General features: G+C 34.4%; 1 protein-coding gene across 1 annotated transcript in view; it reads left to right on the top strand.

Moving 5' to 3' along the window:
* LOC144435358 (transient receptor potential cation channel subfamily M member 3-like) overlaps positions 1-13890 on the top strand; it is a 50067-nt gene that overhangs the window by 14513 nt on the left and 21664 nt on the right. Inside the window, exons 4-14 of the mRNA XM_078123954.1 lie at positions 580-737; positions 1585-1774; positions 3366-3405; positions 5788-5901; positions 6543-6586; positions 7867-7930; positions 8983-9099; positions 9626-9666; positions 11651-11816; positions 12366-12486; positions 13461-13653. Coding sequence (XP_077980080.1) covers positions 580-737; positions 1585-1774; positions 3366-3405; positions 5788-5901; positions 6543-6586; positions 7867-7930; positions 8983-9099; positions 9626-9666; positions 11651-11816; positions 12366-12486; positions 13461-13653 — 1248 coding nt within the window. The remainder of the gene's footprint in view (positions 1-579; positions 738-1584; positions 1775-3365; positions 3406-5787; positions 5902-6542; positions 6587-7866; positions 7931-8982; positions 9100-9625; positions 9667-11650; positions 11817-12365; positions 12487-13460; positions 13654-13890) is intronic.

Genomic DNA, 13890 nt, shown 5'->3' with positions numbered 1-13890 from the left:
CTGTGAGGATGCCGAAGCCGAAGTCCCTTACGATCACGCGTTATCATACATGTATTATAATTGTTATTGACTTACTTATATTCATGATTGGAATGTGCCTGACTTAAAAGCCTAACATTACTACCGATCCGACGGTAGGTTGCAGTGTTCACTCGCACATGCTATTATTGTCCGACAAATAAGTTGCAATATTCACCAAGGGCAAGGCTATACAAGTGTACAATATATTGACTGCTAAGTTGCATCTCAGACAAGTGTGTGGTGTCTGGGACTGTATTACTGACTCACAGTTAACTGATGTGTATATCAGTGTACTATTGTCCTGATCCTGGTGGTTGAGTTATTACTTGATCAAGATTGATGAGTAAAACTCTATTGATTGGAAACCTAGCCTGCGTGCCTAATTGTACATTAATGTATATTCAGTGATAGGTTACGATATTGACCGAACATGTCTATAATTTTTTGCATTTTAATGTGTAGGGTGCAATATGATTGACAAGGTTACATAATCGACTGGATCGAGGCGTACATTTTAGTTGAACTAAGCAATTGTTCTCTTTTTAATTTTTATCACAGGTGCCCTTATCATAACCGATGGATTGGATCACGGGATAACGAAAATGATTTGCGATATTCTAAAGGATGAGGAGGACAGACAAAAGCAATTTTGTTTGAAGAAAGATGTCTTCCTTGTTGGGATTGTTCCAGAAACTCTAGCTACTGGCTACAGAGAGGTAAATATTTAAATGAATACTAAAGTGAGTCAGTAGGGCCTATAGCCGTCACACATTTCAAATGCGCGCGCGCGCGCGCGTGTGTGTGTATGTATGTGTGTGTGTGTGTGTGTGTGTGTGTGTGTGTGTGTGTGTGTGTGTGTGTGTGTGTGTGTGTGTGTAAACAACTTAAAGTAAAAAAAACCCGCCTGACCGAATGCCGAGATTTGGTTGAGACATTACCTTGCGTATCTACATGAAAATTGTTCAAATGAAAGTGATCCGATCAGCAGTTTTCAAGTTACGTCCAAAAGAGTGATTTTCAATCAAAACAGTCCTTCTTTTACAGTGGAAGTCTATGAGGTATGGTTATGTAATGTTACATAATCAATTGGCTAAAGTCCATGGGATGTTCAATTATTCTGTAGGGATGTTTTCATGTTTGAAGTGTGTTTCTCTCATTGCATGTGTATGTCAGACATTGGAATTCGGTTGTGCTCATTGCCATTGACAGTATTTTTGTTTTGTTTTGTGTTTTTTTTTTTAATTTCAATTGGAAAATTTTGATACAAAATCGATTGTATTATTGCAAAGAATTTGAATACATTAATTTATGGTTAGTAAAATCATAAATATGTACACTCTGCCTTTCACCACAAGTTATCATTGTCGGTGCTGAGTTTTATATACTTTTTCTTGTGAATTGCCGTGCACATGATGTTCACTGCCAAGGAAGTCAGAACATTTTTGTAAACCATTTCATTTGTAAGTATAAAGAAATATGAATAGGGTAATTGTTTTATCTCGTTGGAATGGAACCCCCAAAATACACAGATACAGATAATATTAATTTATTTTGACAAAAAAGGAGGGAGATCGAGTCAAGAAAACAAAAGACTCAGAACCAGAGAAGACCCGATTAAATTTCTGCCATGACTTCTTTGTACTGCTTGCGAGTGACGGGAATGATGACGACAGTAAAAAGGAAGCCTTTGAAATAGCTTTGACGTTTCTACGACACTTGAAAGCTTCCAATATAAGCAATGGTTCATTATCAGGTAGGCAATATGTTCCATGTACCAGAGACAGGGTACATTTTTGGCATGGTTGTGGTGGACACACAGATGTAGCAGGATTCCATTATGGGAACCTTCAGTAATCACATAGAGGGGGGAGGGGGGCGCTGGGTAATGAGGAGGGTCACGTTTTACAAATCGATTCCTCGGTGAGGGCTATATATCAGAAAAAAGGGAGTAGGGGATGTCACATTTTACTTTGACCCATTGTATTGTCTAACTTTGCATTATTATGTGATTTTTGGCATCCCATCGCAGCCACTGGTTCCACTTCCCATTGCTTCCACATTGGGTAGGGTTAGGGCTAGAGCTAGGGTTAGGGTCGAGGTTAGGGTTACCGTAATATCAGAACATGTCAATCAAATCGCTGTTGACAACCATGCAATGAATTAATTGTCAGTTGTGATATGAGAAGAGGAGTGGGTCTTACAGGAGTAAGATGGGAACGTAAAATGGGAACAGTTGGGTAAGATATGGGGGAAGAATTTGTGGAGTGGAGATTTTGACCATGGTCCTGACAGTATTGGAGAGAGTGTATCAGGTCTTTGGGAATTCTGGCCTTCAGCTCAGCCAATTAGATTAAATCAGATCAACACATATATACATTGATTAATGAAGTGACGACTTCACATAAATTCACTGTCACAGTGGTTGTAGTGGGAAACATTGCCTTTGAAACCATCAATGTGGTGGCAGCGGTGGGACCAAGTCCTTACTATTGATTCTGGGACACGACGTGTACTTTTCCATGTCCGACAGCATTTTAATCCATGTGAATTTGAACAGGAGGAGGGGAGGGGGGCATGTTTAGAGAAAGGAAATTGGGGGAAGGGCCACTTTTTAACACGACGGAATTGGGGGGGGGGGTCACAATTTATTTAACAGACAAGGTCTGATTTGCTCATGCCTCCCTCCCTAATATTGCTGCAAGGAAGCCATTTACCGTGACTACTAAATACAGTGGTTTCAAAATGACGTCAATGGGATTATTATTCACAACAGTGACAAAAACGTGTTATATAATAAAATAACTCTACGGTATGATGAATGGTGTCAGCAACCATGAGTGAAAAAAGCAACACACATAGTGTACGCGCTGTGCATTAATTAGGGCATACCGGTTAAGTATGCGTGTGTGTATATATATATATATATATATATATATATATATATATATATATATATATATATATATATATATATATATATATATATATATATATATATATATATATATACATATATATATATATATATATATAATATATATATATATATATATATAATGTGTGTGTGTTTGTGTCTAGCTGTGTCTATGTCTATGCGTGTCTATGTGTGCGTGCGCACGCGCTCGTGTGTGTGTGTGTGTGTGTGTGTGTGTGTGTGTGTGTGCATGTTTGTTGGCGGCGCGAGGGTGGGGTGTTCGGTCCGTTATCGAACTCGCATGACCAGGCCTCTCTCTGGAAAGTTCGAGCTACGATATTTTGCTTAGGAACACACGAGGGTGTTTGTATGTGCCTCTCTGCGTTCAAATTTAACTAACGCAATGACTATATTTCTTTATGTCTTTCAGTGCCAAAAGATGGAAATCACGAGAGAGAGAGTAGAAAATGGTATGTAATTTTATTGTTGTATTTTATAAACAACCTAAGTGCATTTGAATCCTTCTCTACCTATAGCTTTCAGGACACAGTCTTGGCAAACTATGGGAAAGTACGGATGATTTTGTCAATCAAAGTATGATATTGACAATACCTTTAGATTTGGGCGTCAACTGGAAGGAAGGAAGGGGATATCTTCAAAATGAATTTTTTAAATAAATTTTCTCAAAATCATCGGAAAAAAACAATAAAAAAACGTAAACCTTTTCAGTATATCATCTTATCATATATTTTGTTTAAATCACGGACGTTCCTAAACCGCCATAGACAAAAATTATAATAGAAATCTCTAAAGTTGAAACAAAACGTAGTCTGGCTCGACAAATTCGGACAAATAATTTTGCTACTTTTTATTGTTTTGCATCACGTATGTTATTAGAATTGTTGAAATGTGTTTATACTACGTAAAGTTGAGTGAACAATACGATACTATTTGTCTACGTCTTTATTGAACCGTGGAAAAATATGAGTGACATAAGGGGCCCTGTCAATATTTTGTTGAAGACAAGTAGTGGCACAACCCTGATAAATAAGCCTTGCAGGTAGGGAAAGTCAACTTACCACAATATAGGGGCAATCTAAGATATGGGGTTGACGGAGAGATAGATTTCGTAGTTAGGCCTAACAAAAATATGTGTGGTTCCGATTACTCTAGCGATCAATTTTAGAATATATGGGATTGGTAGATTTTTTATTTTATTTATTTATTTTTTTTCATATGTGAGTGTCTGTGTCTAGTTCAGGTAGTTATGTTTTCCGTTGTTTTCCATATGGTCTGTCTCTGTGTTATTGGTTTCTTCTCATCATATGTACAGCCATTACAGATTGGAAGAACAGTTTTATATTTTCTTTTTGACGTCGATATCAGTTTCCGCATCCACTATTTCTTACGAGACTTCACAATTTTCGCGATTTATTTTTTCTCGAATGCGTAAAAAACGTTTAGGGTCGGTGTGAAAAACTAGATGAGATCGGGTACCCGGAACCAAACAATTTTTATTCTTAGGCCTTGCCTTGATTATTCCACATACCCGGTAGGATTACTGGGATTATCCATCCTGGATTCAATGGCTAACAACGCGGCTTTGTTTGGTTATTATTCTAACCGACATTCCGTGATATGGAAAATTAATGCAAGGTATAATTTGTGATTTCCTCATATCAATGTATAGGGACATGGTAATAGGTATATAATAACAGAGTCTATTCAATTCAATTCAATTCAATTCAATTCAATTCAATTCAATTCAATTCAATTCAGTTCAATTTAATTCAGTTCAATTCAATTCAGTTCAATTCAATTCAATTCAGTTCAGTTCAGTTCAATTCAATTCAGTTCAGTTCAATTCAATTCAGTTCAGTTCAATTCAATTCAATTCAGTTCAGTTCAATTCAATTCAATTCAATTCAATTCAATTCAATTCAGATCTATTCAATTTAATTCAATTCAATTCAATTCAATTCAATTCAATTCAATTCAGTTCAATTCAATTCAATTCAATTCAATTCAATTCAGTTCAATTCAATTCAGTTCAGTTCAATTCAATTCAATTCAATTCAATTCAATTCAATTCAGATCTATTCAATTTAATTCAATTTAATTCAATTCAATTCAATTCAATTCAATTCAATTCAATTCAGTTCAATTCAATTCAATTCAATTCAGATCTATTCAATTCAATTCAATTCAATTCAGTTCAGTTCAGTTCAGTTCAGTTCAGTTCAGTTCAATTCAATTCAGATCTATTCAATTTAATTCAATTCAATTCAATTTAATTCAATTCAATTCAATTCAATTCAATTCAATTCAATTCATTTCAATTCAATTCAATTCAATTCAATTCAATTCAATTCAATTCAATTCAATTCAATTCAATTCAGATCTATTCAATTCAGATATATTCAATTTAATACAATTCAATTCAATTCAATTCAATTCAATTCAATTCAATTCAATTCAATTCAGATATATTCAATTTAATACAATTCAATTCAATTCAATTCAATTCAATTCAATTCAATTCAATTCAATTCAGTTCAATTCAATTCAATTCAATTCAATTCAGATCTATTCAATTCAATTCAATTCAATTCAATTCAATTCAATTCAATTCAATTCAATTCAATTCAATCCAATCCAATCCAATCCAATCCAATTCAATTCTTTTATTACTCAACTCACAATATCAGAGAGTGTGGTATGGTATTACAATTCAAAAATAATACAAAACGGTATAGTATGAACAATTTACAAAAATTGTTTAACTTGTACATGGAGCTATTGCATTTTGGTATGGCAGAGAAAAGACAGGTCATTAATTTGTTTTATAACAGGAAATGTAAAGGATGTGACGAGTTCATATTTGGTCCAGCTTTCTGTTGTCACTGTGAAGTATGTTGCAATTATTATCTATGCTACGATTGCAATGAAAAAAAACGGTGGCCAAAGTAAGTATTAACGGACTTTTAATTGTCTGGTCATTAGAAATTTTGTTAATTAATATCGAAATGTTGCCAACTGCTAATGTAACAACTGGAAACATGTTGAATACAAAAAGTGACACAATAACGTAATTTATTAGTTATAATGAAATTTTTTAGAAAAGACAAAAAACCAAAGCAAAAAAAGATCCTGAAATTATTTATTGGTTTATTAAGAAATTCTAAGAAGAAAACTAATTTAAATATAAAAACAAACAAAAAACAACAATAAACAGACAAACAACACTGCTACTTAACCTCTTTGCTAATACTTATAAGAACTCCTACCATGTTGGGTTGATTACTATCTAAATATGTTTCTTCACAAACCAAACAAACATATTTGAACTTTAGATGAACTCTGACTACCAGTGAGAGTTTTCAACTCTTCACCACAATTCCATAATTGTACTTCATATCCGATTCGGTAACCATGCACTGCTATTTAAGGGTACCTATTTTAACAAGTGTCTTGCGCATATATCTGATAATTGGTTTCACCATAAGTGTTTTCATATCATTATTGTATGTTATTTCCATACTCTTCGTTAATATATTTTTGAGTAATAAATCATGATATAGGTTTGCTATTTATTATTCCTTTACAGAGATCATTCCTGTGATATCGACGAATTCAATACGTGGAAAATGGGTAAGTATTTCTCTTCGTTTAGCCCAGGAAAATACGATAGACCTGAGAGGCCTTGTCACGACGAGTCGTAGACGAGTAGTGACAACTCTTATTTAGGTCACGAACATTTTTCTGCTGCATAAAAAAAACATAGCGTTATAATAATTAGTGGGAAATTGAGAAGAGTAATGACAACTTTGACTGTTTTCACTCATACTTTAAGTACCACAAATCGAATGATGTAAACACGTTGTCATGATGTATAATGATCATGGCATATAAATCCCGTATTATTTGTTCTAATGCGTTCGACCCGGCTGTAAGGGTGTGTTATATTTAGATATTATTCCTTAGTATTTTTCTTCGTTCGTTACGATTGATCTAAGGGTCCTTGTCACTACAAGGCAATAGGTGGATAGCGACAAAACCCTTCAAGTCATTTAGTATGAGTGATGAAATATATTGGGAAATAATACAATTACACCTCCACAAATACAATTCATGAATAATTGGGAAAATGATTGCGACTTGGAACGTTTTGTTCTTATTTCGAGCACCGCAGAACCAATGATGTAGACTCGTGTTGACGTGACGTAGAATAACCTGGGTATATAATCCATATTTTCTGTTCAAGCACAATAACTTGGCTTGTACGTACGCGTGGTATAATTTAAATTTAAATTTAAATGTATTCACCGCAAGAAATAAACATACAGAAAAGAAATAAATGATAACATCCAAAAGGAAAACGATTTCAAGTTGTTGGTGAGAGACTAGAAAATATTTTTCGGAAAACTAATCGAGTCTAGCCACTCAATTTCTAAAGCATCGAATTGCATATCACACACACAAAAAAAGTGGTGACTGTAGTTGCTCAAATTAAGACTAATTACACAGTCAGAAAACAACAAACAAAAATTGTTTACGTTAATAAGAAAACAGATAAACTCTACGGTGATACGAAATTTTCATGTCAACAGGTTAAAACATCATGAAAACGCAAATAACTAATAATCTTAATATGCACTTAGAATCCATTGCTTATATTTTGATTTAAACCTAGCCCTGTCGGGGATATTTCTGATATCGTTGGGTATTTTGTTCCATAATACGTTCTGAAAATCACAAAGAATCCATGACGTAGAGTGAAAGTTAAGTTTGATAGTGGTTTTCGAAAATCGTGTCTTGCACGTAAACAAAAATATAGATGACATGTATGATATGGCTCAATAATCGGACATTTACATTAATAGGCCTACTCTGGAAATATGAAAAGGGTTTTTATTAAATATTTGTTGTAGTGTCAGCCCGAGAATGCCATGATCTGGGTGAAAAACTTCAAGAAGAAGTAAAAAAGGGTGCATGGTAAGTAAAAAAAATATATTCTATCAGGTATTATCCCAGTGTACTTGTACATTTTAAAACAACAACAACAACAACAACAACAACAACAACAACAACAACAACAACAACAATGTCCAGTAACGGAAAGCAGGTACAACACAACCTTTATCAAAATATTTTCTAATATCAACGTGCTCCCATACTTCAAACCTTTTATGTACAGGCTTGATTGCCTGTGATTTTAATCTATAATACATTCTACTCATATAGCTTTCTTTTGATTGGCTGGGATCGTATCACATGGTATGCACAAGTGACCTTTGGTGACCTCAATTTACATACATCGGAAATTATTTTAACCGTATGACACAGTAACGTGGCAAGGGATACGTTATACTACCCCTGATTTGTTTTGACGATGGAAAGAATATGTGCCGTGAATGTGCTACATAACAGCTGGTAGCGCCTTTATAGGCGGACAATAAATGTTAAACAGTTTAAAATATAACGTCACCAAGCAGCAGTCCATGCAAGTTGTTGTACTGCAATCAAAAGTAATATTATTTAGTCCTTGTCTTTCACAAACAACGAAATAGCTGTATTCGTGTGATATTTCGGGGTTTTTTCTGTGAGAAGTACTATATATATTCTAGACAATGCATATCAGATTCAGAAATAATAAAATCTTTCCCCTCAGTTGTTTAATCATTGCTTGCTTGTCTGTGATTTAATGGAACCAATTGAGTTCATGCATAGACAAGTAAGCTACTTTTCTGTGGTCTAAGGTTCATGATACGAATCAAATCTATTTCAAAGGTGAGACAGTATTTAAATATCCTTAAAATATGATATAATTTATCACGAAAATGGTCTGAGCGACAACCAGTGAAGTATTGCAAAATTCATTTTTGAAAAATGGACAATTTACATTTTGGCATACTTATCATGATTTTTTTTCGAAATGACGATTTCTAGTACATGAACTAAGTAAATACTAAATATATATTTCTACTACAAGAATAGAACAGTGCTTTCCAAAGAAACCATTACATGATAAAATTGACTTTTTGTAGGAGATGTACGGTGTGCGGTGACAATATTTGGGACAAAGTGTACTTGTGTAAGGATGAAATGTGTAAAGATGACATTCTCTGTGGATACTGTAAAGACTGGCAGAAATACTCTGAAGGGTGAGCACATCATTTTTTATGAATATTGATAGTAAGACGGTATTATCGAATTGTCAGTCCGATCATTCGTCTATCCATTGTACAGTTCCACTTAGCTAGTTGTCTGTTACTCCAGTTTTATCAAACATTACTGTTTTAAAATCCAGGCATGCACTGCAAGTGTTCCCGAAGGTTAGATTCTCAACGAAAAAGGCTAAATTGATGAAATAAGTTAATCATAACACTACTTATGCTATACAAGAATTTAGTTTCAAAATGTAGCAATCTACATCACAAAATGTGTTAATGTTTATGCTTATTATGTAAAAAAAAGTACACAAATCCATTCAGAGAATAAACCTTGTAATTCAATGAAAGCCTTGGGTCATGAAAAGAAATTTAATACCAGATTTAAACTGAATGCCTTCCACAACCCCATTATATTCAAATAAAAAATTTCGGCCATTGTACAATTCTATTCCGAAGTGTAACTAAACTTTAATACATGGATATTTTCTAGTTGACTACTTTTTCTTCCTTTTCATAGACATAATAAACAGAAGGAACTCGGTATAGCACTTCCGAAAGGTGAGAAAGCTAAACATAAAAGGTGGCTGTTGACTGTTGCACCGTATTGTCAAAATGTCTTTAAAAGCTGTCCAAGCTTTGCAAAATGAAAGCTTTGTCCTGTTGCTTTTGAAATAATAATATTTAGGCATCATCGTCTTAGGGAATCGGCGATTCGGTTTTTCATTTCCCTATAGCGTTAATATTCGATGTCCATATTGGATTCGGACACAGGTTAATTTCGATATTATTTTGATCTCAATTTCAAAAGTTTTTACAGTGACAAATTTTTATTCCGAATTTTTAAATTTGTGTTTTCGAGGTGCATAGAGTGATTCTCTTTCGACCACTTTTTCTATTTTCAATATATTGTGGGTTCTCAGATTGTATTCACACAGGTGTGTTTGTGTTATTCAGTATTGTTCATAAAAGAATTTGTAGTTCCTATTTTTATAAATTTGTTTATTATATGTTTTTGTCAAAATGATGTTTTTTAAAAAAAAATCTCTGATCAGTTTGCTTTGATGCTTGATGTATCTATTTCTATGGTCTATGCTATTAATTCTGTTTTTAGCACAACTGAACTGAAAAGGTTCAGTAGTCTGTCTGTCTGTCTGTCTGTGTCTGTGTTTGTGCGTGCGTGCGTGGGTGCGCGCGCGCGCGCGCGTGTGTGTGTGTGTGTGTGTTTAAACAACTTAAAAGTCCAAAACCGCAGGACCAATTGCCATGATATTTGGTGGGTATATTACGAAATTGGGAAATTGTTCAAATCAAAATGATCTTACCACTAGGTGTGTGAATTGGGTCAAAAAATGTGATTTTTGGTAAAAAAAAACCTTAAACATTCTTAAGAGTGTTTAGACTAAAAGTTGACAAAATGATGATCCATCAGTGATATGGAAATTAGGGCTAAACATGTGTTTTTTTGGTCAAAAATCTTTAATTCCAAAACTGAGCTGAAACTTATGGGTATGCATCTGGGGGTGTATAGATGAAGGAATATTAAGCATATAATGATCTCATCAGTGATATGCAAATTAGGTGTAAAAATGTGAAATTTGGTCAAAAACTTATATCTCAAAAAGTACTTGGTCAATGAGACCGAAACTCGAGATATTTCTAGAAGCTTTATTCGTTGTTCAAAACAAGTGACCCTTAGCAACAACCACATGACAGTATAGTTTGGCTAAATAACAACATCATCTGGTAGGCAAGTGAGTAAACATTCAAAAAATGTATGCAAATATCCCTAGAAACCATGACCACGCCCATAGCAACAGCCAAACGCTGGTGTATTTCACAAAGATAACAACAGGGATTCTTAGACAAGTGAACAGACATTCAAAAGGTGTATGCAAACATGCCTAGCAACAAGACCACACCCATGGCAACAGCCAAATGATAACATATATTGCAAAGGTAACAACAGGGATTAATAGACAAATGAATAAACATTCAAAAAATGTATGTAAATGTGCCTAGCATCAGGACCACGCCCATAGCAACAGCCACATAATCACGTATATTGCAAAGATAACAACAGGGATTAGTAGACAAATGAATAAAACATACCTAGCAGCAAGACCACACCCATAGCAGCAGCCAAATGACCACGTATATTGCAAAGATAGCATCCCGGATTCATAGACAAGTGAACAAACATTCAAAAAATGTATGCAAATATGCCAAGCAAAATGACAATGCCCTGGATAACCATTCAGCAAATGAACACCTATACCTAGCATGGCTTAGCATGTGGGTAAACATTTTTAAAAACTGTACAGTTGTTCTACAACGCCATTGGTGCAATTTTGTTCATTTTCAACTAAATCTTTTGTTTGCTGATTGTAGCTCGACAGTCAGCGACAGGTTAATTCTTTAGCATTGTCTGTCCGCCTTTACACTTTTTCTCATATTAACTTCCACTTCTGAAACCGGTTACCATAGTTTTGTTTTTTATTGTGTATATGCCTATTGGGGCTTCTACTTCTGTTATTTGTCATAGTTATCAGGAGACCTTTATCTGTGACGTGGGTCTTACTGCAAGGAGGCAAACTAGAACTCGCTGCAAGTAAAAAAGCATTGAAAGCGGGAATTCGGGTCATCACAACCTATGGTGATGGAGGAATTGCAGCCGGAATGGTAGCCGCTATAAAATCTCAACAGGAACAGTATGTTTGCTAATCTTATGAAAATCTAATGTATATATGGATGAGAAATGGGTAAATGTCTACTTGAAAACACAACATGAAATAACATAGACCAATTCCGTGTTTGTAAAGAAATGAAGAGAAAAAAGTCGAAAAAGTTTGTGATTTGGAAACCTCGGTTTTTAAGGCAAACAAGAGTGTTCGCTATTTGTAGATATTTCCTTTTTTGTGAAATGACATAAATCCTTGCATAAAGCTGACACATTATACCAACCAGTTAATATGTATGGTCTTTCTTGACTTCATAAGCAAAGAAAAAACAAATTAAGGTATCTATATTGTACTGTGCAATTAAGTTATCATGGGGGGGGGGGGTTAGATGTTTTTGGAAAATAAGTTTCGTTCTTGTAGCAACATTAATGCAATACTTGCCCAAAGCAGAACAGACTGATGTCATTACTCCTGTCAGACTAATTATCCAACTGCAAGGTATGTACGTCTTAAATTGTTTACGTAATGCATGAAACTTGTTTGAATATTATAAACCATTCATAACATTGCAACTTCCAGAATGTCAGAGAAACAGATTAGAGGAATGGTTAGAAGTAGTGTCGACATGAAGGACCATGACAAATTTGTCGAAGATCTTGTTGAAATATCTGAGCTGCTTTATCCACATCGTAACAATAAGGTGATGAAGGTCTAATAGATCAACATAGACAGTTTTTAAGGAACAAAAAAGTTAAAATTTGAGTCGATATATGCCATAGGTCATATGGAATTGGTAAAATTTGCATTCTGAAAATATAACCTAGCTATCGACAATTATTATATATAAAAATGACTCATTTCTTCCCATTACCATAAGAAAGGTTTGTAGCAAATTTCATTTCAATTGATGAAGTAGTTCTAGACACAGACAGATAGACAGACACACACACACACACACACTAAAACTATAGCATATCCTTCCCTCATGAAAGCTTATCGAACCAGATTCAAACTGAATACTTCCTGTAAAGAAAAGTGACGTTTGATTGCCGTATCTTCACTCATTGCCAGTGCATGAAATTGTACTATATGCAGCAAAGAATGGAGGAAAGGAAACAATATCTTCTCTGATGCCTCTCTGATAGTTTAAGATGCATGTGAATTGCATTCATTCTCGTTGTGCACTTGCCTAATGCATTGATAATGCATTAGGCAAGTATCTATTAAATGCAAATTGGTTGTTGGCCTAAATACATAATAAATCGTCTCTGAAAGTATGACAAAGTTTTTGCCAGTTGGAAATAAATAAAATACAGTTGTTTGAATTCAGGTTTTTAAAATTCGAAACCTCTTTCAGACTGCGAACTTTAGAAAAGTTTTCTGATTGAATAGCTGTCTACACAGTGGTTCGAGAAAAATAAATTGCTGTCCTGAGGCAGAAAAAAAATGATGTTGGAAATATTCGTCCACCCCCATATTAAATGTCCTGGTTATTACTTTGCTACATTGCCATATGGTTAAGGTCTTTCCTCTATTGATCTCAATATTACGTCTGTCTGATTACGAGTCAAACATAATATTTATCTACGTGGTCGAAATGCTAAATACAACTGCTCTCAATTTTTAAAGGCATGTACCGTATATAGTCTTTACTCTTCGTCTTTCCCTCCACAGGCCCCACCTGAGAATGAAAAGGGGATATTAAAGGATACAGCCGATAACCTGAAAAAACAAACTGGTCATCAGTACATTATCACCAGAAAACCAACTGGCAAGAACAAAAATGTCAAAATTATAACTTGTGGTATAGATGGTAGCCAAGAGGACGGTGATCTCATGAAAATCATTAGCGGAGCTATTTATAAAGGTAATAAACTTGTTTGTATCCTCACAAGTTGATAGTAATAGTAACTGGATATATTGTGATATTTATATTCACAACATTTACAAAGAATACAACTACAGCCTGGAAATGTCTTGAAATAATTTAACTGCGTTCATGAAACCTAAGTCAAATTTAAACTTGCAACTGGAACGGTTTTCGATTAAAAAGTTTAGTTAGATTAAATTGACTTATAGTTTCGTAGACCCTGGACACTATTGA

Source organism: Glandiceps talaboti, chromosome 5, assembly GCF_964340395.1.
Source record: "Glandiceps talaboti chromosome 5, keGlaTala1.1, whole genome shotgun sequence".
NCBI classification, from domain to species: Eukaryota; Metazoa; Hemichordata; class Enteropneusta; family Spengelidae; genus Glandiceps; species Glandiceps talaboti.
Note: the sequence above shows the minus strand (reverse complement) of the source record. Positions and strands in the feature narration are given on the sequence as shown.